The sequence below is a fragment of the Podarcis melisellensis genome (genome assembly GCF_964234715.1).
Source record: "Podarcis melisellensis genome assembly, chromosome: 3".
Taxonomy (NCBI): Eukaryota; Metazoa; Chordata; class Lepidosauria; order Squamata; family Lacertidae; genus Podarcis; species Podarcis melisellensis.
The window spans coordinates 33,559,718-33,587,227 of NC_138530.1; the positions used below are offsets into that span (position 1 = coordinate 33,559,718).

Consider the following 27,510-nt stretch of genomic DNA (forward strand, 5'->3'; position numbering starts at 1 on the left):
GCAGAAGTTACCACTGGATAGAACCCCTAGGTTTTACCACATCTCCTCTTGCTAAGCCTAAACGAGAAATGTTCTCCAGGTTCATTCTTATCTACAGAAAACAAAGAAGATACTTAAAACAAGAAAACACCTAAGAGCTACTGTGGATCGGTGATGTTACTCAAACTCTATAGGTTAATTTATGACTTTGCTATGAAGTGACAAACATCTGTAAGGCTGATTTTACTACCACTGAGGGAAACCACCGCTTAAATAATTAATGTAGGTTGCACAGGATCGATACCTGCTGTTTGGGTTATTACAGCATTTTTGTCTTTGCTGTTTCAGTGATTTTGCTTACTGGTTGAGACTGATTTATGGGGGGGGGGGGACAGTGTTAACTAGGACTAATAAAATAAAAGCAACTTCATTATGCTGAATAAGCTTATCAACATGATCTGGCTGAATGCACCTAAGTGATCTTCAGTTCACTAATCTGCTAGATTTTCTGTTGACATGCCTGTTGTTTTACATCATCATGTCCTTATAAACCCTCAAGAAGTCTATTTATTTCCCTGCGTATTGTTTCTTGCTGAAAATCTTTGATCCCTCGCAGATCCCAAATTTACTAGACAAATTCTGGAATTGCCACTGTCTACTTCAGTAAGCAAGAAATGTAACATATGCCATTAACTCCAGGCACTCATGGTTTCTCTAGCTGTGACAATGTGACTGTTTAAATGGGGCATTACCTACTACATATGGTTGTTTTATGTCCACTTATCGCATCAGGATGCCAAGTCCTCTCAGTAAGAGGAGTAGATGTTTAAAAGCTCCTTTGCTAAACAGAAGGTCATGAATCTCCATAGGAACACAGCCAAATTCACCACTGGTGTAATTATTACCATTAAGCATCCACTGGCTAAGGACTTGCCCATTCATGTCTGCAAGCAAAATTTATGTCCGGAACTCTGTAACGCCAAAAGGACAGCATTCAGCCCTAAGATTTGCCCGTGTCCTTTCTTCTAAACCTGCTGTCCAATTATTTGTAATTTACTGATATGGCTTGATTCCTCATTACCTGTGGCTGCTTCCTGCTACTGAATACTTAGGATTTGTGATGTTAATATACATTAAAAATAGTTTCCCTGCTTCCAATGGCCTCACACTTATTCATGCTTAATTAATTTGTGTTTCAGCAGACACACAAAATGTGGGTGGGTGTATCGGCATATCAGTAAAATACAGAAAAGTGTGGGAGAGAAGGATTGGATAAAGTTGATAGATGATGGATGGATGTTCCAATTACAGATATATATTTTCCCCTTTCTTAGATATACACTATTGAAAGTTGACAACAAACTTAGTTGGTCTCTAAGGTAGGTGCTACTGGAAGGAATTATTATTATTATTACTTTAGTTAGAAGACAAAGGCAAATTTTGAATTAGAGCTTTCAAGTTAGCTGTGATTTGACCTGGGGGGGGGGGAGGTTTCAGGCTATGAAAGGCATCAAGCTGGAGAGAGGGTCAGATCCTGATGGCTGATGTCTATTTGGATCCACGGCTGCAGCTATGGGAGAAGCAAGACCCTCATTGGTGTTAATGCTGTGAACCCCTCCATAGCAGGCTCAAGTTCTATACATTTGTAAATAAACCATGAATGCTGTGCCTCATTCCCAAAAGTAAACACGGACTCTGGGTAAGCGCCTGGAATCTCTCGCCACTTGGAGGCTGGGGTGGCGTGCAACAGTACCTTTAATTAGGATGCCTGGCAAAACCATAATCTCAGGGCACTTGAGGGATGCAGAGACTCTGAATAGCGAGTTCTCCATTCTGTGGAGGCAGAGTAGCTGACAAACACAATCAACTGTGGCGATGTAGACATGGCCCAGGGGCCTCTCTCTTCATGCATCTTTCTTCTGGCTGCTACACTATGCTGACTCCATCAGCATCTAGGTTTTTTTCCTCCCCCTATAGCTGGGATTTCCTATTTCCCAACACTATACATTCATGCAAAATGTATTAGTGCTAGTGCAGGCACTTCTGAACTTTCTATCATCCAGGAGTTTGAACACCGAGTAACAAGCTGAAAACTCACAAAACCTTTGAGCTGGGTAGATACAAAGGTAGCTGTGATCCACAGGTGAAATTTTATTCAGCAGTATTGATTGATCTTCCTGGCAGACACACACAATCTGGTAGCTTTTTTGGAACGTTTGTTAAAGAAACTTTGAAGTCAGAGCAAGAGGCCTTAAGAGTCAATAAATCTTAATTTTGATGAAAAAGGCAAAGTGCATGTGCTCGAGAGCTTCCTGAAAAACAAAAGGAAAAAACCCCTGTAAGGTTGGTGTTGCTGAAGTCCTCCATGCCCAGGATATATTAACCAGATCACAAAAGCAACCGGAATGCTATACTGCAGTTTCAGATGGGCAGATGATGTCATCCAGACCTTGCTGATGTAATAGGTTCGAAAGGATATTCAAAATGAGATCTACAAAGAATGAAAAAATGCAAAGATCTTTAACTGACTAAGGGCTTAAATAAGCTGAAGATCACAGCGCCACCCAAGAAAGATATTAGGCAATGGTCAATTATTCAGGCATTGTGTGTGAATTGCTAAGGAAAGCCCTCTGTCAAATGTTTGGAAGTGAAGCCCCCAGAGTCTAAGAAAGAAGGGAGAGCATATTGCTTGGGTAGTCTAGACAAAAGGTGTAAATATCTCCTTGGGGCACCTGTGGACATCAGACTTCCTTGGGTCATCATGACACTGATCACATCACAGTGCAATTCAGTGAGCACACAGTGAAAGAAAACGTCAGCCCACACAAACTATGTTTGTTTGAAACATGTTTATACCACTCTTTAGCGCCTTCCCTGCAAAAAGGCTTCCAAAGCAGTTCATAAATGCTGGTGATAAGAAAGTCCCTATCCTTAGGCTCGTAATTTGGAAGATTGCAACACGAAAGGAAAATAGATTGAGAGGGAGAAAGGGGGAGCAAATTTGGCCACAAAGCTATGGCTGAAATGGGAAGATTTCAAGGGGGGGAGGAGCCAGATGAAGCTGATGGAGAGATTCCTCTCCTGTAGCTTGATGAATGGCTACTGTAGATGACTGCTGAGGGGAGAACTAGATGAAGTAGGTATTTCGGCAGAGCTGATGGAGTCCTATCTCTCTCCCTCTCCTATAGCTCCATGGAATTGCTGCTGTTCACTCTTAAACACTAAGGGCCCTATCCAGTACACTTGTTCTGTTAGTGCAAGGATATGTGCTTGTGCATTGGAACTTTCTTCTCCCCCCCCATGCCCTGCCCAAAATTTGATCCGCAGAGTTGAGGGGAAGCCCATTACTAATATATAAGACACACAGAGGGAGGAGATTGTGGAAGGCGAGTTCTACTGCATAAGTGTAAATATTTGTGCTAATGGAACAAGTCACCTAAAACTCTGTTGGAGCAGCCAAAGCCAGCTTAGTGCCTTTCCAGATGTTATGTACTCCAATTCCTAACAGTCCCAGCCAGCATGACCAATGGTCAGGGATGGTATTCCACCAACATGTGGAGGCCCACAGCTTCCTCATCCCTTACTTAGAAGCTTAGGAATTACTGGAACATGGACTAATACTAGGGCTAAGCTGAAATGGTGTGTGTCTCTCTGTGTGGATGCCTATGAATACATGCACACAACATCTTTTGCAAAATCCATTTTTTGCCACGTAGCAAAACTGTTTAGGCATTTGTTGGTTTTATCTGATACATTTTTATCTGATGTCTCTACTTTATCTTCTGCAATTATCTCTGTTTTTATTATATTGTATTTTTAAATTTTTATTATATTTTATGGTTGCTTTTAATTGTTGGTTGCCCTGAGTGATATGTAGGCTCCAGAAGAGCGGGATAAAAACGTTCATATGCATAAAAATAAAATATTTAGGAGGGGATGCAGAAATGTTGAAAATGTGCACTGCTTTAAAGTGCCAACAGAGAGCTCTTTATTTTCTTTTCTTTTCTTTTTTGCTGCTAAAATGAGATGCTCTGAACTAGATGAGAAGTGCATCATATCAATGATTAGGCATTCATGTAGTTTCTTGTTTCAGAAGTTTCAATACAACTAAAGTAATGCAGTGGAGGAAACACTTTTCTGACACCAGTGAACCATGCACCCATTGTTCCCATTAATTTTGCTGCATGCACAGGGCAAAACATCAGGTGACTTGACTCAGCCCTCAGTTGCACTAAAATGTGAGCTGAGGTTTTCCAAATTCAAACAAGAAATTGTAGGTCATATAAAGCTGCCCTTCATTTCTTAACTGCGCATTTTCACATAGTTTCAGAGTCAGGTAGGATTAGAGTCATTGCTCCAGAAGACACATACAGATCCCTTTAACTATTCTCTGACCCAAAGTGTACTTCAATTAATCACTAATCTAATTAATTGACATGCTGTTCTGAAATATGTTATCATAAAACCCACCAGGCTATATTAAGAATAGTATTTCAAAGAACTGTGAAATAAACATCATGCAGTATCTCCTCTTTGTAACATTAAAAGGGGTTGGTGTTTGGGGGGTGGTTGGTTTTTTTTAACAACATAGTCAGTTGGACCATAAATGCAAAGCTAATTTGACATTTACTGTCCTCTTCAGCCTTACTGTGAATCGTTACCTCTGCACTCTGTAATAGCAATTTAATTTCAGTGGGTCTCCTTGATGATGCCATTAAACAGTTCAATTAATTCAAAATGTTCCCGTTTTCAGACTTTGTGGTGACTACTCTACATTCTTCTTTGGGTAATTGTTTGGTTAGCCTTTTCCCCACAGGAATCTCTGTTGTTCATGCCACCTTAGTCAGATAGTGCAATCCTATACTTTACAGTACCCGCGGAGTTCCATAAGGTTTAGGTAAGTGGGTATAGAATTGCAGCCCTAGGGAGCAATCCTAACCATGTCTACTCAGAAACAAGTTCTGTTAAATTCATTGGGGCTTACTCCCATGTAAGTGGGGTTAGGATTGCAGCCTTAATGTTTCTTTTATGTAGAGAGGTGTTTTTTCCCTTATGACTCACATTTTGCATAAATAATGCAATTCCAAATTGTTCTTTGTACAAAATAAAATGATCTCTCGATTGAATCTATCCTCAAGTTGTTGCTTGGTTGTACAAATATTTTTATCCAGGCTTTTGAACCAAAGAGGCTCTGCTAAGCAGCTAACAATAAAACCAAATGCACAGAAAAGGCCTCATCCTGGGCTACCTCCCATTATACTTCAAAGGACAAAAGGACCTGGAACAGCAACTCCAAGGTTATCTTAAAATACAGGCTAATTCATATGAGAGTTGCAAGCAAGGAACCAAGTACTTGCAGATTAAGTTACATCGTGCAAGAGAGTGCATTCAGAAAGGACTCATTCAGGTGTCCTACATGCCAGGAAATGAAATTCCTGCTGATCTGTTATGTAAGGTTGTTAGTACAGAGTTTATGTACAGAGGTTGCAATTGGGTTGAACCACAGGTAGTACAGGTTACACGGAAAGGGGGAGGATGTTAGGATATTTCTGTTCCTCCTTAAAAAGGGAACAGGCTGTTGTGTGTCATAAGCCTGCGTACTTCCTGCTCACAGGGAGTTTTTGTTTTGTATATAGCTTTTGTTCTGGCTGTTTTCCTCGACATGGAAGCAAGCAGTCATGTTTTTCCTTTGTTCTGACCAACGTTGAATAAAGCTGTAAATATGCTCTTCTGGGTGAATCTTCCGTTGTGGAAACTCTGCGAAAAGGCCGTGCATGAGTCTTGGAATGCGTCTGAGGCTCGTGTCGCTAATTGACTGATGCTGTTTCCACAGGAGACCGATGATTGTCCAGAGACGACGTGGAAGCATGATGGCCTTTGTCTCCCTGGCAGTATCCCAACAGCCAAATGGGGACACCTCGTTGTGATTGGTAGTCTCATAGAGAAATCAGATATTGGTGTGTGAGAGTTGTCTTGGAGATGCAGAATGGGGGAAATGTAGGGGACCAAAATGGATTATAATGAAAATCCACTTGGGAGAACCTGGACATTCAGAAGAATCAGAGTTATTGCTAGGTAGAATAGTCACTGTCTTGGTTTGGGTTGTTAACATGTCCAGCAGCTCTACATTTGTCTAGGAGTATTCTTCCCTCCACACCTGGTATTTAATTTTAATTTGAAAAAGCCATTGGTGTGATTGCAAACCATGCCTTTAGTGTTGCATGCACGTAGAATCTTCTGTCCAGTCTTGAGCAAGTCACGTTAACTCTCTGTGTTGCAGTTCTCCTGTTGGTAAAATGAAATAAGAATGATTTTCTTTGTAGCATTGTCTGGAGTATTAGCTGCCTCGTATCATCACAATGCTCTTACATTTGAAAGCATTCTGGAAGTAAAGATTTTGCTTGTTATTCTCCTAGCAGCTTGTTGCCTTCTGATTTCATAGAATACAATTTCATTTCTCGTGAAGTTCACTTAGTAAAATTAATTGTAATTAGGCTCGTGTATATACAAGAAGAAGAGGAGTGTGAAGGAGGTGAAACTGAAAAGCAATCAGGCATTAAGGAAGCATTATACAAAAAAATCTAATTTATTTGTACATCAGAGATGTGAAACTCCACCTACAGCATAATTACAAAAATGCATCAGCATGAATTGCACTGTTGGTATCCATCTCCAACATGAAATGAAAGGAACATATTTTCCATCTTCTACAGCTTTACTTCTGGAGGCGTATGGACTAACTCGTGCACCAAACCCTTATGTGCAAAAAGTGTAAATCACAAGATTAGTTGCACAGAGGGTTATTTTGGTAGACATTCTCTGGTACAGAATGGCAAAAAAGGAAATATTCCACAAAATACAATGTTACTGTCTTTAGTTAACTTGGCTATTGTGTCCTGTGGAGGCAACTGACTAATCTGTGCACTGGTGTGTCTCAAGAACAAAGTCTATGTTATGTAACACTTCTGTAAAGCAAGAATGGTTAATCACTAGAAACAATATGGTTTAACTTTTGCCTAGTGAAATATCTCATCATATATGAATGGTTGGAGATAGAATGCTAGGAAGGCATTTGGTACACTTTCTCTCTCTCTCTCTCTCTCTCTCTCTCTCTCTCTCTCTCTCTCTCTCATGTGTGTGTGTGTGTAGATAGGTAAAGGTAAAGGACCCCTGGGCGGTTAGGTCCAGTCAAAGGTGACTATGGGGTTGCGGCACTCATCTCGCTTTCAGGCCGAGGAAGCCGGCGTTTGTCCACAGACAGTTTTCCAGGTCATGTGGCCAGCATGACTAAACCACTACTGGCACACGGAGGACTGTGATGAGTGCCAGAGTACATGGAAACGCCATTTACCTTCCCAACGCAGTGGTACCTATTTATCTACTTGCAGTGGCACGCTTTTCAAACTGCTAGGTTGGCAGGAGCTGGGACAGAGCAACAGGAGCTCACCCATTGCGGGGATTCAAACCGCCAACCTTCCAATCAGCAAGCCCAAGACGCTCAGTGGTTTAGACCACAGTGCCACCCGCATCCCTATTATATATATATATAGTCTGTCTGTGGACAAACACTGGCTCCCTTGAGCCATTGCAGAAGAACCATGCAACTCACTTAAGGAAAGACATGAGCTGTCTGGAACAGTAAGCCAGCAGGCATATTTCAGCAATGTGTTTGTTCTCTGCTTATGGCACAATGTGTTTAGGAATTGCTTAGGCTGATGTACACGGGGCTTGTGGATGGGCAGACCTGTGTCACAACTTTGCCTTTTTCAGATTTTAAATCAGACTTTGGGAGCCAAGGAATTCTGTGGATGAAGAATATTCTGCGGTGGTGATATCTGCCATATAAGTATGTACAGTGGTACCTCGGGTTAAGTACTTAATTCGTTCCGGAGGTACGTTCTTAACCTGAAACTGTTCTTAACCTGAAGCACCACTTTAGCTAGTGGGGCCTCCTGCTGCTGCCGCGCCGCCAGAGCACGATTTCTGTTCTCATCCTGAAGCAATGTTCTTAACCCGAGGTACTATTTCTGGGTTAGCGGAGTCTGTAACCTGAAGCGTCTGTAACCAGAAGCATATGTAACCCGAGGTACCACTGTATAAGCAAGGATTTAAAAAGGATTGAAGGCCAGCCCTAATCCTGATTTTCTTTAGAATTCCTGGAATTATCACTTTGGCTCCTAGTGTCTGTTTTTTTTTTAAGTGTTAATAACTTAGGTGGAAAGTAAAACATATAGCTAAATGTGAAGCCTCTGTTTGTCTTGTCAGTCACTAATTTTCTCTTTCTCTTATGCATAGACACACACCACATTAGGCATCCATGAGAAAAATATCTATAGATTATCAATTTCTGCTGGCCAAGGGTGCCAATAAATGATGAAATTGAAGTTGGCAGTAAATAAGGGCATGACTCATTCTTCTTTGGTAGATTCCCTTATTGGCCATTGTAGGATACAGGACATTTGGATTGATGGTCTTTCATTGTAGCTCAGTAAAGCTGATCTTATATTGACAGATGACCCATCATTCCGTGTGCATCCCGTCATCCCTTCAAGGCCATTCAGGTACTCTTTGATCCCATTCAGGATCTTGTCCAACTGTCATTAATCTTCGTTACAAGACTTCACTATACTTTAATGAGCATTGCATCAGGCCTTCTGAACTTGATTCCATCAAATCTGCTCATAGAATAAAGCCTTTACAGGGTCAGGGCAGAGATGGCAGTAATTGGATCAGCGGTTAATATAGAAATTAAAGTTTTGAAGGGAAACGATTGAAGTCAATCGACAAAATTACATTGGCTTTAGAGCAGCACTAACTTAAGCTCTGAAGAAGTTGCAGAATCTCATAATACAAGATTCCCACTGTAGAATTAAATAGGCAACTGGAAGCTGTAGAATGGCTTATTCTTTTCATCAGAGTTTAAACTGAAATCATTTCCAACTGTATTTTTTGTTGAGAAGGATCTGTTCTTAAAACAATTTAAGAAGGATATTGACAAGCTGGAATGTGTGCAGAGGAGGGCAACCAAGAAGGCCAAGGGACTGGAAAGCCTTAGGAAGAACAGTTGGCTGAATCAGGGATGTTTAACCTGGAAAAGATGAGACTTAGATAAGATATAATATCCAAAGCAGGGGTCAGCACTGTCCCTCAGACCTTGTGGGGGCCAGACTATATTGGAGGGGGAATGAACAAATTCCTATGCCCCACAAATAACCCAGAGATGCATTTTTAATAAAAGGACACATTCTACTCATGTAAAAACACACTGATTACCGGACCATCCACGGGCTGGATTGAGAAGGCGATTGGGCCAAATCCATCCCCGGGCCTTAGTTTGCCTACCATGTTTTCTCCTGTCCTGGAGGGTACGACTCAAATCAATCAATTCCAATTTACAAGAAAGGAGAGTCCAACTAATCATTTGGAAAAACTTACTGGTAGGAAGAGATGTTTGACAGTGGGGCAGACTCCCTTGAAAGGTGGTGGACTCTCCTTTGGAGGTTTTTAAGCAGAGTTTGGAAGTCCGTCTGTCATGGTGGTTTTAGTTGAGATTCCTACATTGCAGTGGGTTGCGCTAGAAAGATGACCATTGGGGTCCCTTCCAAGTCTACTATTCTGTGATTCTATGATAAGAGACTATATAGATCACGGCAGTAGTGCCAACTTGGCCCCATGACTGTGAATGCCCGGGGCCGTGGGTGCCATGCAGTGTGCATGGCCCTGGCACCAAAATTTGTAGCTGCCCAGCCCCATCATGGGAAATTTTGTTGGTGTTTGGGCACCCAGGGTCCTAGGGAGTTGGCACCTATTGATCACAGCCTTGATTTTTCTGTCTTATAAGTTGTTCCATGCACTGTTGGTGCATCCAGCTAGAAACCAGCTAGAAAATAAAGTCTACAGACTACGATATGCTTATATATTTATACCCTGCCCTTCCACTACTATAACACCCAGCTTACAACAGAGAAAAAAGAAAAAGAAGCATAAATATTTGTAAACTGCAAAGGAAAAATATTGATGAAGGGGAGAGAGCGGGCACATTAAAATTACTTAAAACAGATCAATACATTTCATTATTCCATTGCAGGCCAAATGCCTGCTGGGGGAAAAAAATGTATTAAAGTGAGAACAGAAGAACATGAGGGAGGAGACCAAATGAACCTCTCAGGATAGGATGTTCCATAACCTAAGTGCAACCAACCAAGCAAACCTGGAGAATGATTCATTGCATCCCAACCAATCACACCCACATTCCAACCAACCAGACCTGGATAATAACCTCTCCAACATACATTACGGAGCCAGCAGGATGATAGGAGTGTAGGCAGTTGCCAGGGATTCTTTACTCAAACCATTTAGCTAGCTCTTTGAATTAAGCCTGGAGTAAAGAGGTTGTGTTACGGCCTCTACTACATAGTCTCCCCTAGTGTGGCATGTAAAGGCATGTAAAAATGAGTTGTGAACCAGAAATTCCCTGGTTCAAATATCACCTTTGCCATGAATTCACTTTTCACAAGTTTTTACATTTTCAGACTCAGTCGCCATTTGCAATATGGAGGCATTAACATGGACCTACCTCGATGCACATCAAGTGTTTTTTTTATTAAAAAAAATTAAAGTTTTATTGGTTTACAAAGGTACGCGCAATGTCTCTTTTTTCAAGTTACATTTTTCATAGGTCAGTTTCATTTGTTGAGACATTAGAGTTACATTAGGAAGATAAAAGAGGGGGAGAAGAGGGGGAGGGGGCCATGGTGGGTGGCGGTGGGGTCACGAGGCAATCTTTCTATTTTGCTTAATGTATGTGTGGGTTTTTGTGTCAGTATCGTTTGTGCAGGTTCTCTTTGCTATTCAAAGAGAAATTGTGGTTGGCCCATGGTGCAGTTGCTTGTTTTTGATTGGCTGTGTTGAACTTTGTTTTCGTGTGTGAGTGGGGTGGGTGGGTGTTTTTGAATCAGGTTAGCCATATTGATTCATATGCTGTTGGTAGATTCTTGTCGTTGGCTTGTTGGGCTGTGTATGTGATAAAGGGGAGCCATACCAGGGTGAAGGTATCGTCTTCTATTTGTCCCCATGTCACTATCAGTTTGTTTTGGACTCTTAAAAGTGTAAGAACAGAAGTGCTTTCTGATATATCTATTTATTTTGTTTCCTCATTTCATAAAATGTATACACTGCTTGATCGTAAACTCCCCCCCCCCAAAATTAAACCTCAAAGTGGTTTACAGAAGATAAAACAGTAAAATCAGGGGGGGGGGGAACGCAACCATACTTTATAACATACAAAAGTTAAAGTGTTGAAACAGATTTATATACAGTGGATATCCCATTATGTTAACACTTAAAATATCTTTGTCAATTAAACTATCTATGTCAATGGATAAGTCAAGGTAATAGCTATTTAATCCTTACCAAACATAATCAGAACAAAATACAGATTGCTTGTCAGGAAGGAGTTAGGCTGAGAGGCAGAAATTCCCCTACCAGATGGGCTTGTAGCCAGGTGAGATCACAGGCGGGGCAGACCAAATCTAATTTCATACATTGGGTGAACAGAACCTGCCAATAAAAAAAAAACTGATGAAGCAGTTTTATCAGTATGATAAGAAACAGGTAAGAATGAATTGCATTTGCAGTTGGAAAAGGCAGGAGAGGCAGTTTCTATTAAGAGGCTTATAATGGACTGTGCAGAACTGGGTATTTGTTCTGAGTTCTTTCAGGCTGGTGGAAGGTACTATGGTACTAAATAATCCTGATTCTAATCTTGCGGAAGTCACCCACTGTTTCATGGGCCCCTTGCAAGCTTGAAGCCCTTGAAGGGCCTTATGCACAAAAGCAAGCATATTGTGATAAACTGAGGCTTGAAAACACTCCTTACTGAGTAATCTTATGCATATCTATTCTGAAGTGAGTCCCACTGGGACTTACTCCCAGATTAGTTAGCACAGGACTGCAGCCTCAATGACATAAGAATTGAGGCACTCTGTCTATTGTTAGTGTGTGCACTGGAAGACATCAGATAAAAGCTAGACTTCTCTTGACTACCATCATTTCCTCACTAGGGTGCCCTAGCTCATGCCTTGAGAACCACTGAAACAAACTAATTTAAAGTTTAATTAGCTTCTGTCAAAAATAGATCCTGTCAAAAAAAAGCAGATAACCAGCCTCAATAACACAACACAACTGCTATCATTCCTTCCTAGTAATTTGAAGATCAATAAAGAGCAATAAACTTAACAAGGATAATTAAAAATAATAGTGAAATGCCACTATCTGATCTAATGAGGAAAGGACCTGACAGCCTTCCTATGGCTCATTTCACACTCCCCCTCCCCTCTTTTCCCTCAACAGGGATGGCCAGCCGAGGCAAGTATTCCCCCCCACCCCCATTTCCATTTCCTTGTTGCTGCAACTAGCAATGGATGTCATTTGTTCACACCTCATACAGCATCTGTTGATAGTTCCTTCTGCTCGACTTGATCGCGCAGCATTGTTATGGAGGAGCCGTTTCACCAGCTGTAAATACAGAACAATATCTGTGGAGGGAGAGGGATTATCTTTGGATTTTCTGTCACAGATCCATTCCTTAGTCTGAGAGCAAAGAAGTCTGTCAGAATCCTGGCAATATTCCTCCCCCCACCCATTTTTTTTATCTCTCATTAACACGTTGCCTTTTCTATGAAACTGGCTTTCATCATTTCTTCATTTCTTTGGAATTGCAGGGAATTAAGGAGGAGTGGGAGGGCTGATCTGAAGTACTTTGACACAACTATTGTCGCCACACATTTATAAGCAAGAGAGCATTAGGGATAGATGTGAGGTCCCCATTCACACACTTCAATGCATTTGTGACAAGGACACTCTCTTGAGTCATGGGTAGAATGATAAGGACGTCGCTTAGCTGTTGTTTCTTTTTCCTTTTTCCTCAACCCGGATATTATTATTTTTGTTTGTTGTGGCATTCTTGTTCAGCTTGACAAGTGGACATTACACAATTTTATATTCAAAATTAATTAAGAGGCTCAAGCGACTGTTGCTGGTCCCCACCCCACCCCACCCCAATTCAGGTGAATTTTTAAGGCCTGGTGTAAAGATTACACAAACGGTAAAAAAGTAAAAAAAAAAAAAACAGTGACCAACTGCAGGGGGCTCTGTCCCATACATAAAACAACTGAAAAGAAATATTTCAAACTGAACATTTTGTGATGTCCCGCTTAGACTAGCTACTGATTGTGTAGCTACAATGTGGGCCATAATTTTAAAGCTGAAATGGCTTGTAGATTTCATTAAATCTGAGTACTAGGGTAAAAACTTCAGTCATGTGCGACTTTGTGCAGACATTAAATTTAAAATGGGTCACTGAAGCCTATGCATGACCAACATTAGTGGTACACCCCTGACTTGCACCTGTGACTTGGTTTAAATATGTTATCAGCTGTGTGGATAATGTAAATCTAACTTGTCGGAGATTTTTATCTACCTGGTATAACATTTATAGTATACCTTTTGTCTCCTGAGAGATGGACAGTCTTTTTCAAGGTATTCATCACTCTTAATGAGTTAAAGTATGTTGTTGGAAACCGGGGCAGCAGCATAGCTAGCTGCTTGGGCACCTGGGGTAGCACACCTGTCCTGCGCTGAAGGGCGGGGTGAGCCACCCATGGGGCGGAGCCTGCAGGTCCTGGCGGGGCAGGGTGGAGGCTGCAGGTCCCAGGAGAGACGCTTGGGTTGGGCGCACTGCAGGCTGATAAGTGCCGCTCCCTGCGGTGTGGCGCCCAGTGCCCCCCACCCCTCCTAACTATACCTCTAGTCTGGGGTTTAAATTATAGACGAGCATTAACCCGCTGTGTAGTTATGAGTAAGCAGCTTTCTCAATGTGTAAAATTGGGATTAAATAGTAGGATCATTCATGAGTGTCATAGAGTGAACACGATAATGTCTGTGATGTTCTTCGTGCAGCAAAGGTGTGAAATTATTATCATTCCTTTGGTTTTTGTTCTACGTCAGTAAACAAGTCCAAATGTTACCTCCCACACACTATTTTAGGAAGTCTATTTTACAAAAAGAACTTGTGAGCAAGGTAATGCAGGGGACTCCATTTCAAGAGAAACTGAATTCAGAACAAACTCATTTATTATTTCCCTGGATAAAACCCCTTCATATGATCTTATTTTGGAGAAATTCACTCAGTTCCTTTTTGGACTTATTTCCCATGCATCGTGAGTGCTTTGATTTGTAAGACCAAGGTAGAATACAGAACGCGTGGTCGTTATCTGAATGCTCCGCAGTAGGTCCAGGTGCTGCAAATGCTTCCAAAAGATCATTAATCTAACTAATTAAACTAATTGACATCTGAGCCCTTCATGGAACATTGGAATAGGCTCTTTACAATCTCTACACAAAGTAAAAAAAAAAAAAAAAAAACCAGCCACCCACAAAAATCTATGTTGATTTCCCCAATATTTTTATATCAGCTAGATGTGGAAATAAGGATTCCATGTTTCAAGCTCAGGTTGCTGCTATGGCCAGGAGTGCCGTTGCACAGCTTCAGCTCATGTGCTCCTTTGAGATGAAAGACAAGGTATAAATGGAAATAATAATAATATGTGCGCTCTCCTGGGAAAAGCACATTCACTCATGCCTTAGACACATCCAGGCTGGATTACTGGAACATACTCCATGTCACAAAGGTAGTCAATATAGTCCCCTCCAGATCTTGTGGATTGCAGCCCCTAAAGGTCAGGACTTTTAGGAATTCTTTCTTTTTGATATGTGGGTTATTTACACATACAGTATATACAACCTGAGCCTAGGATGGAGCAGCTCACAGCATTAATACCCTCCTCCGTTAAATCACAGCTTTGGATCCAGGTCCAAATCAATCATGTCTCTTTCTCAGCCTGCTTTTCAGCTCAGCTCACAAAAGGCCACCTTGACTATTGTCCTTCTAAATTCCAGGCAGGTGAGGTGGGGGTGTGGGAGTCCTACCCATTTGCCCTCTGGCCCCGAGCAACTTCTTTCCTTGTACTATTGAAGGTAAAAAAAGGTAAAGGTAAAGGACCCCTGGATGGTTAAGTTCAGACAAAGGCAACTATGGGGTTGCTGCGCTCCTCTCGCTTTCAGGCCATGGGAGCCAGCGTTTGTTCACAGACAGCTTTCTGGATCATGTGGCCAGCATGACTAAACCGCTTCTGGCGCACGGAGGACTGTGACGGAAACCAGAGCAAGCACACCAGTGCAAGTAGATAGATAGATACCGCTGCGGTGTTTCTGTGTGCTCTGGTTTCCCCAGTGTTTCAGAAGCCAGATCCTGCATCACCATAACTGGGCTGTTTTTATAAGTTATGAATATATTAGGTTCCTCAGTTTGTTCTACATTTCCTCCTTTTTGCAATGAGCAAAGCAGAGAATTATATCAAAGGGTTGCTCCCTCTCTGTTTGGGTCCAAGTACTGTCATACCTCAGGTTACAGCTGCTTCAGGTTGCATTTTTTTGGGTTACAGACTGCCGAAACCCAGAAGTACAGGAACAGGTTACTTCCGGGTTTTGGCGGTTGCTCATGCGCAGACGCATGGAATCGCAACCCACGCATGCGCAGACGCGGGTTTCAAACACTGCAGGTTGCAAATGTGCATCCCGCACAGATCATGTTCGCAAACCGAGCATCCACTGTACTCTGTCGGCCCACTGAAAATCAGGTCTGCAAGCAGTGATTCAAGCCATGAGGCAATGAATTGTACAGCATCAATTTCTTCTGCTCTTTCTTCAAAAGAATAAGAAATGTAAATTAATTATTCTTTGTCGATTTTCTTCATCTTCCAGCTTGTTGTGTATATCTGTATATTTCCCTTTTTTGTAATTCTTTTATCTTTTTGTCATGGATTTGGCTTAATTCTTTTGTTGCTGTACTTATTTGTATTAAAGAGTCAAGCATTGTGCTAAGTTCTGTCAGTTTTGTTCCCACTAGAAGCATTAGCTCTTTCCAAGTATTTTTAATAAGCTCCTTTATGGTTTCTTGTTGTGCTGCAAACTCTTAAGATATTGTTAGCATTTTCTTTCTCCGGCAAGGAAGAGGCCTCTTTTAAGAGTGGTGCCATCTTTGGCTGTTGCCTGCATTAATGTCCTTATTGAAGTGAGCCATCTATCACTGGGTAGAAAGAATTGAGTGAGGACTTTCATTTTCAGCTTTTCTGAATGCTTTTGCATTCCTCTCTCCTTTCTTTGAATTTTTTGAATTCTTTTGAATTTTTTAAGGCAGCAATGGCTTTAGCTCCAAGCTGTTTTTCTGGGCCTTGGATCACAGCTTAGAGTTTAAGTGGCCATCTTATTTCCTTCATAGCCGCAGCCACTGGCTCCCTCTTGTAGTCTTTTGGCAAGTGGTCAAGACAGTCTTACTTGACCAATATTTTGGGTTGTTTTAATTTTGCATCCTGTTGCTGCGCATGGTTTTAAGAATTGCTCTGTTTTTAAACTTTCATTTCTTCTGTATTTTATTGTGTTATTATTGTTCTTTTATTGCATTTGCTTTTAAATCTGTGTTGTTGTTGTTGTTGTTGTTGTTGTTGTTGTTGTTGTTGTTGTATTTATACCCTGCCTATCTGGCTGGATTTCCCCAGCCACCCTGGGCAGCTTCCAGCACATATGAAAACGTAATAAAACATCAAACTTTAAACCTTCCCAATACAGGACTGCCTTCAGATGTCTTCTAAAAGTTGTGTACAGTGGTACCTTGGGTTGCATACGCTTCAGGTTACATACGCTTCAGGTTACAGACTCCGCTAACCCAGAAATAGTACCTCAGATTAAGAACTTTGCTTCAGGATGAGAACAGAAATTGTGCTCCAGCGGCGCGGCAGCAGCGGGAGGCCCCATTAGCTAAAGTGGTGCTTCAGGTTCAGAACAGTTTCAGGTTAAGTACGGACCTCCGGAACGAATCAAGTACTTAACCCGAGGTACCACTGTAGTTCTTTATCTCCTTGACATCTGATGGGAGGGCGTTCCACAGGAAAGTGCCATGGCCGAGAAGCCATTCTGAAGACTCTTGTAGCCAGAAGCCAGGATATAACAAATATTCTAAATAAAAAGAAATACTATATTCTGTTGCACCTCTTAGGCTTTCATTTCAAGGGGCTACACATTAATTTGAGGGAGCAATTTATTCCTCTTTACCTATCAGGTGGCAAATGATGCTGAGCACTGGAGGAGGAAGTGCCTTGTTCCACATATGGGCCCCAGTTCATCATTCTCAGAACTAGCAGTTTCAAAGAGAATGTCCTGAACGTCTGTTTTCAAAGAGTTCACTGCTTCATCCATTATCACTTGTTTTCCATCAACTTTTTACTGACTCTTCCAGTAACATACATTGGCTGGATCTAAGAAGCCTTTCACTTTAAAACGTTATAAATGTAAACAGGGAAAACAAGTAGAGCAAAACGGGACTCCATGTCATCATCTGGTGGCACAATGTTCTAAAAAAGGTAAAGGACCTCAGACGGTTAAGTCTATTCAAAGACGGTTATGGGATTGCGGCGCTCATGGTTTGTCCAAAGGCAGCTTTCCGAGTCATGTGGGCAGCCTGACTAAACTGCTTCTGGCACAATGGAACACTGTGACGGAAGTCAAACTGCACAGAAATGCTGTTTACCTTCCCGCCACAGCGGTACCTTTTTATCTACTTGCACTGGTGTGCTTTTGAACTGCTAGGTTGGCAGGAGCTGAGACAGAGGAACAGGAGCTCACCCTGTCATGTGGATTTGAACCATCGACCTTCTGATCGGCAAGCCCAAGAGGCTCAGTGGTTTATACCACAGTGCCACCCGTGTCTCTTCAGCACAATGTTATATTGCACATACAACACATATAAATCGCTTTTTCTTTACCAGTCTAGCTGAGTCCATTTTGCCATTAAGGGGCTACAAAAGTCCTTGTAAAATTTGTCACTTCAGTAGTCTCATATATCCCCGTCAGGTCATTGAAAAGAAAGTGGAATCAAAAGTTTTCCTCTGTCATTAGACCCAAAAGACTTGGGGTATGTGATTTTGTTGTATTCATACCTTTGGCACTATACTCAAGTGGTTTCTGTCACTGGGGCAGATTCCTAACTCGGCCTTTCTTCATGATAGTCTTTGCAGCAGATGGCCATAGCACTTAGAAATAAGATTCAGGCTTTAAATAATAAGTGGATATCTTAAAATAAATGTTTATGGGAGCCTTAAGCAAAATCAGAGTATATCAGAGTTCAAGAGTCTTATAAATATGCATTGGGGTTCCCATTCCCATGTGTTAGGTCTGAGATACAGGATATTTGCCTTTTGGAACCTTTAATGGAAACCCATTCTTAGGTTGACTTCTAGAAATACTCAAAGTATTAACTTTTTCCTTATGCCTTTGGAGATGAACATCAATCAGTTTTAGATTAAGAGCAAATAGATTCAACTTTCTCTTTGCCCACTGTCAGGGAACTGCCATCGGAGCCAGAGGTAGAGGGAGGGCTCCAGAGGGGTTCCGGAGAGCGTCCCAGGAGGGAGAGAAGCAGCCCATCTTCTGGGGAAGGAGTTCAGCGTAGCACCAGTGGAGAAGGGGGGCAGATGGGGGAATCGGCGAGGTGGCTCCATGACTCCTTGCCGGAGACCAGCGGGGAGAGCACGGGTCCTCCGCTGCCCACACCCTCCACTGCCCACACAGAAGGCTTCCGCGCAGGGAGAGTAGGCGGCGACTAGGCGTCAAAGAGCTTCTTTGCTGGAAGAAGTTCAAGAAACACCCACTGACGGATTCTGCCAGCGATTGAGACAGAAAGGGTTCACCCAGGTAACCCAGCCAGGTGTGACGTCGATTTACACACGAGCAACCCCTAGAACCATTACACCCACATTTTAGTTCAAGCAGAGAAGAGAGGGAATGAATAATGAAAGCTGGTTCAGGTCTTGCAAAAGAAGGAAGGAAGGAAGGAAGGAAGGAAGGAAGGAAGGAAGGAAGGAAGGAAGGAAGGAAGGAAGGAAGAAAGAAAGAAAGAAAGAAAGAAAGAAAGAAAGAAAGAAAGAAAGAAAGAAACCCCACACAAATTGTATCACATCCGAGCAGATCCTATGCACTCTTACCTGGGAGAAGTCCCACTAAACTCACTGGATCTGAGTAAACATGTATATAAAATTGTACTCTCAGAGCTAGAACTTAAGAGACATATAATTTAGAAGTAAACATAAAATGCACATATCAAAGGTAAACCACTGGAATAAATTTTACTCCCTCTCTTGTCATTGGAAGTATAGTCTGTATGTAGAACTGTCTTGCAGCAAAGAAGATATATTAATACATAATTCCCTCACACCTTCAATTGTTTCAACATGTCCAGAGAAGTTTATGTGCACTACTTCAATTTGAGTTCCATGGAAGGAAAGTAGGATATAAACTAACTGAATATATAATACAGTGGTTTAAAACCCTTTGCCACAGCTCAGCAGCAGGGTATTTTATAAAACAAGTTATCCCATCAAAAGTGGTGATATATGTCTAATAGAAATCTGATGGAAATATGAATAGTTAACACAGCAGCTGAAAGAATTGTCCTGTACCACATGAAGCTACAAGACAAGGTGTTTTCCATTCCTTTTGCATTCTAGTTTTGAAGGCAACATACTGCTAGTCAAAAGTGCCCTTCTATCCTTTAAAAAACAACAAGGGAGGTGTTTGCTGTATGTTTGTCATAGTTGGCATAAATAAATAACTATTTAATTTGTGTAGTCTATATGATGCTACCCTCAAACACCACCCTGTAAATTTGGATTTATGCAATACAGTGGTACCTCGCAAGACGAATGCCTTGTAAGACGAAAAACCCGCAAGACGAAAGAGTTTTTCGTTTTTTGAGTTGCTTCGCAAGACGAATTTCCCTATGGGCTTGCTTCACAAGACGAAAACGTCTTGCAAGTTTCAATGCATTCCTATGGGAATCCGTGCTTCACAAGATGAAAAATTCGCAAGACAAAAATTTCGCAGAACGAATTAATTTCGTCTTGCGAGGCACCACTGTATAGAGATAAATTGGAGAAAATCTGACTCCATTCCATAGCACAGACAATTTGTTTCAGTGTTTTAGGCTCAGTCCTTCCTTTCTTCTACTTTCTTCTACTGCCTCTTCCATGCCCACTACTTCCCCAATGCTTTCATTTCTTTTCTGGCTGTGCTCACAGTTATTTCCAGTACATACCTGGATGTGTTTAAATAATCATCAGCATCATCCTGATATTTGCACAAAACCAGAAAACTGCACATGCAAATTACATTAAAAATTATACACTATAGACATTGGGCAGCAATCTGAAAAATGTGTGCTCAGAATTTACAACTGTGTCAGGAGCTTAGGCTATAGTGTATATATTTCTTTTGATCCGTCGTTTTTGCAAAAAAACCAGAAAACTGTACTAACATCTTCACAATTGCCTTTTCATACTCCTAAGTGGGATTTAAAAAGCAATAACAGCAAGGTGAGCATGCAAAGAGCTGTGTGAGTGCCATGTCATAACAGAATAGGTAGCATAACAGAACCAATGACATAAGGAATGCACAAAAAGGAATGCCTACTGGTAGGAATGGGAAAGACCAAAGTTGCTCCTCATATACAAATTTAAATATGTGTGAGTGCGGACTACTCCACACTCAAGTGGCAATTCAAGTGGCAAAAGAGTGCATTAACAGCTACATAATGCTGAAATGTGGATAAGCCCAGCCTCATTGCCAGGATCGAAGACAAATCGTTCTCTGCGGGGTTTTCAGTCTGTGTCACCTCTGCCAAGACAGCTGCTTTAAAAAGAAAAAAGGCAATTAGTGATGCATTTGTGCTTCAGGGGTTTTCGTTTCCAATGCGGGGAAACTACTTTGCAATAACTGGCCTGAACTCCACCCCACCCCACTGCCACTTTCCTCATGTGAATCACTCACTTCAGAAACAAAGCAGTTTCAAGGCACTCAGGTTGCAGATTTTTAAATTAATCTGGCCCCAAATGAGCCTTCCACCGTCTTGAATTCCAGCAGCATAAAATACCTGCCCAGCATCAGCACCGAAAATTTAATATAGTTTCCGCGGTAAACTATGGGAGACCGGAGAATTTGAAAGTAAAGTTTATTGCACTAGTAACTCAGAGAAGCAATTCCTAAAACTCATGACACTTTTAGCCAGGGGGTTAGTAGTAGCAGAGAAACAGAAATCATTTTGTTGAGGGCTACCATGTACCTGGAATTAAAATCCATCTGTCTTGGAAACAGTAAGGAATGATTCGCATGACACACAGATGCTCCCGCATTTCAGTGTAAATCATATCCCCATGCTTCTGAAGGAATAATTCTCTATGAGGGCTTCATGTGACATGGGTCCAGCTGTTTTTGTTGCCAAAAGAGCATGGGGAAGCCTCATGCTGAACTGTATTTGGGACTCCTCATGTCTCTTGCCTGTAAATCATACTCTTATATCTGCTAGCACATCTGCACACAGAGAGGCTTCCAGCTTGTGGAAATCAGTGTTGCTGGATAAGTTTCACATTCTGTTATTGGTAATGATTTAGAGAATACTGCATTGCAAATTTTGCACCAGTTGGGGTTGGATCTTTTGCTTCCCAGTCTTGTAACAAGGATAAAAGTTTGTCTTCTTTATTGCATGTTCAGGCCCTTTCAAAATCATGCTATTATTGACTTCTAAAGATTTATGAATAATATTTCCCCTCTTTCTGAAGATACCACTAAAATTCTCATTTATTCCTTACTGTATGCAGGTCTGATGATTGCAATTAGCTGCTCATTGGTCTTCCTTTATCCATAATAATACAAAGAATGGTATCTTCGTTTTCTCTCATTTTTCAGGCTCATAAATATGATAATGTCTTTTGGTTTCCTTGCCCTGCCTTCTAGACTCTTATGTTCATTTTTTAAAAATGCATCTTTTAAATGCTTACAGTTTGTCATTCCTCTTTATCTTTGTTCTTTAATTTATATTAAATTCTTGGTGCTATGCACCAGAGGTCCAGGGTTTGCACAGGATTTTAAGCTTTGAGAAACTGAATGTCATTGAAGATTTAGAGAACACCACTCCACAGGGTAGTCATATTACTCTTGAGGGAATAGGAATCATAGAGCAAAATGGAACTCCCCAGTCCAAATGGCAACTAATGATAGTGCAAATTAGGGAATACAAGAAGAGCCTGCTGGATCAGCCAAGGGCCTGTCTAGTCCAGCATCCTGTTCTCAGCAAGCAAGGGAAACCAGGAAGCAGAATTCAAGCACAAGAAAAGCATGGAAAGGGGGAATGGATGCAACAGAGTTTCCTTGAAGAATGCATGGCACCCTGAGCACATTCCTCACTGCAATATTTTGTTACAGGTCCCACTTTTTTGCAAACTTAATGTTATTAAGTCTGCAAAATGGGGATAAAATATTTCAGAGGGCTTTTTTTTTCTGGATAACTAAGAACACTGATAGTATCTAGTGACCTCAGGCATAGTTATGTGTTGGGAGTGCAACAGCAGGGATCACTTAGTTTGCAACTAAAGAGTTATTTCTGTTAACATTAGCCAAGGCGTGTGTGTGTGTGTTGCTTAGCAACCAGGCAAAGTAGCATGATTGTCGCTGAGGCAGCATGTGCTCTCATTGGTTGTGTAGTTCTGCAGAAGCTTTCCTCTGTATGTTTAATTTAATGTCTTCCAGCTTAGGTACAAGGCCTGACCAAAGGAAGACAAATCCTCCCTGCTCCTTTCCTCTCAAATTATACACTGTTTCCCCCCTATCTTTCCCAGTACAGTTTTACGAGACCTTTTCTCTCTGGACTCTGTTTGTGTTATATAAGTGGCTTGGCTAACAACATTGCAAATGACCACATGGGAGAGGAAGAGCCCAATGTTTCTAGTCCCTCAGCTACACAAATGGAGTGGCCCTGCATCCATTCTCAGCCTGATGGAATAGTGAACAAGATGGCGGAGGGAGGAGTCTTAGCTGAGAAACTCCTGTAGTGGCTCCTGTATGCCTCCCTCCCTCTGTTCTAGCCATATGACAGTACTGGCTTAATAAGCGGCTAAGGAACCGGAAACATGACTATTTTGTAATGGGGAGAAATATTTGTTGGTGAAGTTTTGGAACTTTTTTTCCAGGCCTCTTCTTTGGGCACTTTTAATTTCTCTTCACAGATTCCTCTGGGTCACCAAAAAGAGAAAAGAAAACCACATAAAAGCTAGTAAGATTTCCTTGTTTAGCTTTATTGCAGTTGGTCATCAGTAAGGAAACAAAAGAACAGGTGCCTGAAAAGGCCCATTAGAAACATTCTCAAAACAACTCCAGCTGCAATTAAAACAGAAGAGAACAAAAAAACTCAATTGTGTTTTCCACAAAAACAGCAGTATTTAGACATTTATAGAATAATGGTCCCACTATTTCAAGAGACATGTGGCAATATACTTTTAATAGAATAGAATATTTTAAAACCCAATTTTATTGTTTAAATTAGACCAAATTCTTAACATTGTATTTTATCAATCATTTTTATTTATATTTTATGTAAACCATTTAGAGGCTTTGATGAAGGTATAAGTGGTATAAAAATTCTGTTAAATAATGCGTAAAAAAAAATGGGGGGTTGTTAACGGCTGCCACATGCATATGAAAATGTTCAGTATTGAAATGAACCTCTTCTCCAATTGAATGAAGTGTAGTTTAGTTACCCCTATTACAGTGGACCCTCTAGTTACATACCGCTCTAGATATGTAACTTTTGGGTTACGAATGTGGCAAAGCTGGAAGTGTATAATTCCAGGTTTTGCTGCACATGCGCACAGAAGCCTACAGACTTTTTGGGTTGCGGACGGACCCCCAGAATGAATTTAATTCGTATCCGGGGGGTCCACTGTATATAACTTAGGAAGCATTGATTTCCTCCCCCTCCCAATCCATATCTCTCTCTCTCTCTCTCTCTCTCTCTCTCTCTCTCTCTCTCTCTCTCTCTCTCTCTCTCATTGTGGCTGGGGCTGATGGGAGTTGTAGTGTAATATCTGGAGGGCCACAACTTTCCCAGGCCTACTTTCAAACTGATCTGATTTCCATGCAAAGCAATTCTCTCTAGCCTTATATTGTTTTTTAAAACAACAACAACACCTATGACAACATGTTACAAATATATTAAAATGCTGTGCATGAACAACCCAGACTGTGTCTACACAAGGGCACTAATGCATACATGGGCCTTTTTCCAATGCGTGTGTATGTTTGTGTGCTGTTGCCCATGCAACAGTGCTTTTGGTTTAATGCCTCTGCAATCTCTCTTGACATTTCCAGTCCATATTAGTGGGTGGAGCTTGCTGGGGTGTATCTGTGCTCTGTGTTGTCGTCCCCTCCCCTCATTTAGTACTCCCCCACACTCTGCAAGTCCCAGAACTTGAGGCCCGTGTTGTGGGAACGCACACAGGTATTTGTCTACCTGTGCATGCACACTGTTTTAGAAAAAAAAAGTCTACCAGATTTAACCTGGACTGGAAAAATCTTGATTTAATGGGACAAAAGTGCAGGCTGCGAGTTGGATGAAGAGGACATCTTGTGGGCAATGCCGAAGAAACCTGAGGCAGCTACAAATACACATTAAATTCCGGTGTAGTTGAGCCCTCCACTATGTGGGTTGATTTACAGTGACATGGACAAGCCTGTACACTCCTATTATTTCTGTGCCATTCCATTGAGATCAATAAATAGCCTTTAAGCAGCTTCAGAAAGGCAGGATTTGATGCTTACCTGTGTAGAGTGTGGTGCCTTGGTTCATGACCTTGGTTTCCAAACCCATTAATTCCCTTTTTAAAAAACCACCAAAGGCAGAATAAAACTAAAAGGGGAAATGGCCTGTTTTAATTTTAAAGCTTATAGTAGTGTTGGGAAGGAGATGCATTTTGACCGAGTGAAGCAAAATACTTTAGAGATGTAAGGCTGGGAATTACAGCTACTCAACAACCCCTTGAGAGAAACTTACTGCTCTCAATCTGAATAACAGATTGAGATGGGGAGATGGTATTTAAAGCATTCCTATGTGTTACATATTTCACAGCTTCATTCATGTGGGGAAGGGGGGCGGGCAAACATACACACAAAAGTTGTGTTTCTTTTAAAGCATGCATAGACATCTGCAAGAGATCTCCAAGCACAGAACTGTGACAGATCAGAAGGGGGGGTGGGGGGAGTGTCATTAGCGGAATACTACTAGTAACATCTTGGCTCTCCAGAAATCTTTGCTCTTTAAATTCTATTTTTTTAAAAAAAATAAAGGAACAAAGCAAGGGCTTGTGTTGGGGAAGAGTAATAGAAAAGCAGCCTAGTCGAGAGCCAATATGATGAGGCAGATGTGGAACAGTTGCTTTTTCAACTGCACTTCTTGCAAACTAGCTCTTTTCCTTACCATGATTTTCTTCTGTTCTTTCTTCTTGGTGTGCAACGAAAACAGATGGGTGCTTCTCCAGAAAAGGGTTGGACACCTCGAGAAACCTTTTCGGATCTCCTTGGAATATATTGCTAGTGGGAACAGAAGTGTAGCTGTCATTGATTCCTTTGCAATGAAGAACTGCAGCACAGGTAAAGATTCTGTCTTTCTCCCCACCCTAATTCTAATGTATTCCACTTACAAGGTTGTGGGCACAGTAACACAATATATGCTTTATTTTGTAAAAATTCTGCCTATGGAAATGTTTTGGGGAATATATTTTTTCCATTCAGTGCTTTCATCCTAATCTCAAATCCACTAGTGTCTGCACTAATAGAAAGACGGTGCTGCTTTGGGCACTGAATAGAAAAGAAAACTATTAATGGCATGACCAATTGGTTTGTTCAAGTACTCATAATAGAGTAAATAAAGCAGCTCAGTTGTTGTTTCCTACAAAAATTGGATAGAGTTTTATCTTTATTTCTTATGCATATTTACTCAGAAGCAAGCCCTGCTGTGTTCAGTGGGGTTTGTTCTCTGGTAAGTGTGTGCGAGAGTGGAGTCTCAGGTTCCAGTCTTATCCTCAGTGATCAAGGAGTAGGGGCCCAGGGCAGGGGCCCCACTGAACATAATGAAGTTTACGTCTGAGCATGGTCTGTCTCTTTATGGCAATATGCTGCTGTTGTCAACTCACTCCCATGGTAGGTGTTCCCAAGCCAATGTGGTGTAGTGCTTAGCATACTGGATTCCAAAGAGATCTATGTCCAAATCTCATCTCATCCATAATATACTGTGAGGGATCTCGGGGCAGGCACCCACTCTGTGTGCCTCTGCCTGTTCTACCTTACAGAGCTATTGCAAGGATAAAGCAAGAGACCATTTTGACTCCCTAAATGAAGGGTGGGATATAAGGAAAATAAGAAACACATAAGAAAAGGTTTCAGATGGGTTGGAGGTGGAGATGACACACATAATACTGCCTGTGTAGAAATCCAAATCAAATCTGGGGGTCTGTTTGAGAAAAAGCCAAAATCAGACAAGAAAAGTTTCTCAAAAGGGTCTGCAAATCGATAAGTTAAGAATAATTATGATTTTACCTTCAGTGAAATTTTAAATGAATGAAACCAATGCCTGCCATATTTAGAACTGGGGGGGGGGTGTCTTTCCACTTTCTATCTACCTAAAGCTCCACCTCTCCTCTTGAATCCCAGTCCCCTACTTTTCCCTACAACCTAGTGATATCCAGTGAGTCTTCCTTCTTCTTTTCTGCCCTATCCTGTCATTAGTATTCATGATTTAACACAGCAGTCTGTGACTCTGTTTTGAATAGGTTGTTACTCTTACTGATGTCAAATGAAATTCAATGTTGTCTCTAATCAATCAAACTTGATTGATTTGGTGATCTGAATTACTTGTGCATAATATTTCTTGGCTCATGATGAATGTGAAAAATTTGGCATTCTGGATGCTGCAAGGCTTGGGTTTTGGTCTTTCAATAACCAGTGCTTTTTTGCTAGAAAAAGAGGTTCAAAACTCGCTAGGTTGTTGAGATTCTTTTAGGGAGCCACCAAAGTTGTACAGGTTGAACACATCTTACACAGACTTCGCCTTCCACAACCACAACTTTTTCAGCACTTCCGCCTTGCTTGCCAGGCGGGTTGTGCAAGGCAGACTTGCAGTGGTCTATTGTGATAGCATCCCCTTGACCAGGTGCCCTCTCCCACAGTCTCCTGGGTTCAAGACTGCTGGGTTCAGGTGTGTGTATCTGAAGATGGGTGGCTAGGACAGACTATGGATTATTTATATTTTCATTGTCCCTTCTGTTAGATAAATACACATTTTTTGTCAGTGCTGTGGGAACCACTTAAACTTGACACATTTTAGAATCTCAGCAGGTTGTTGCGTGTCAAGGTCCCCAAGCCACCCCCCAAATAACTCACAACGCACACTTAATTTTTGTTTAAGGTTTTTGGCATAATTTTGGCCACAACTTTATTTAAATACAAAACCGTGAGTGGTTGTTTAGGCATTGGTTAAGACTATCTGTCCCCCCACCTGGGGACAGAACTGACTTCTGGGCACCACCGAAAGATAGT

The 27,510-nt window shown here is 41.4% G+C and overlaps 1 protein-coding gene across 1 annotated transcript in view; it reads left to right on the forward strand.

Annotated features, from left to right (window-relative positions):
- The window catches only part of ALK (ALK receptor tyrosine kinase), a 587,955-nt gene that overhangs the window by 346,326 nt on the left and 214,119 nt on the right, over window positions 1-27,510 (forward strand). The window contains exon 5 of the mRNA XM_081903661.1: window positions 25,439-25,566. Within this exon, the coding sequence (XP_081759787.1) occupies window positions 25,439-25,566 (128 nt within the window). The remainder of the gene's footprint in view (window positions 1-25,438; window positions 25,567-27,510) is intronic.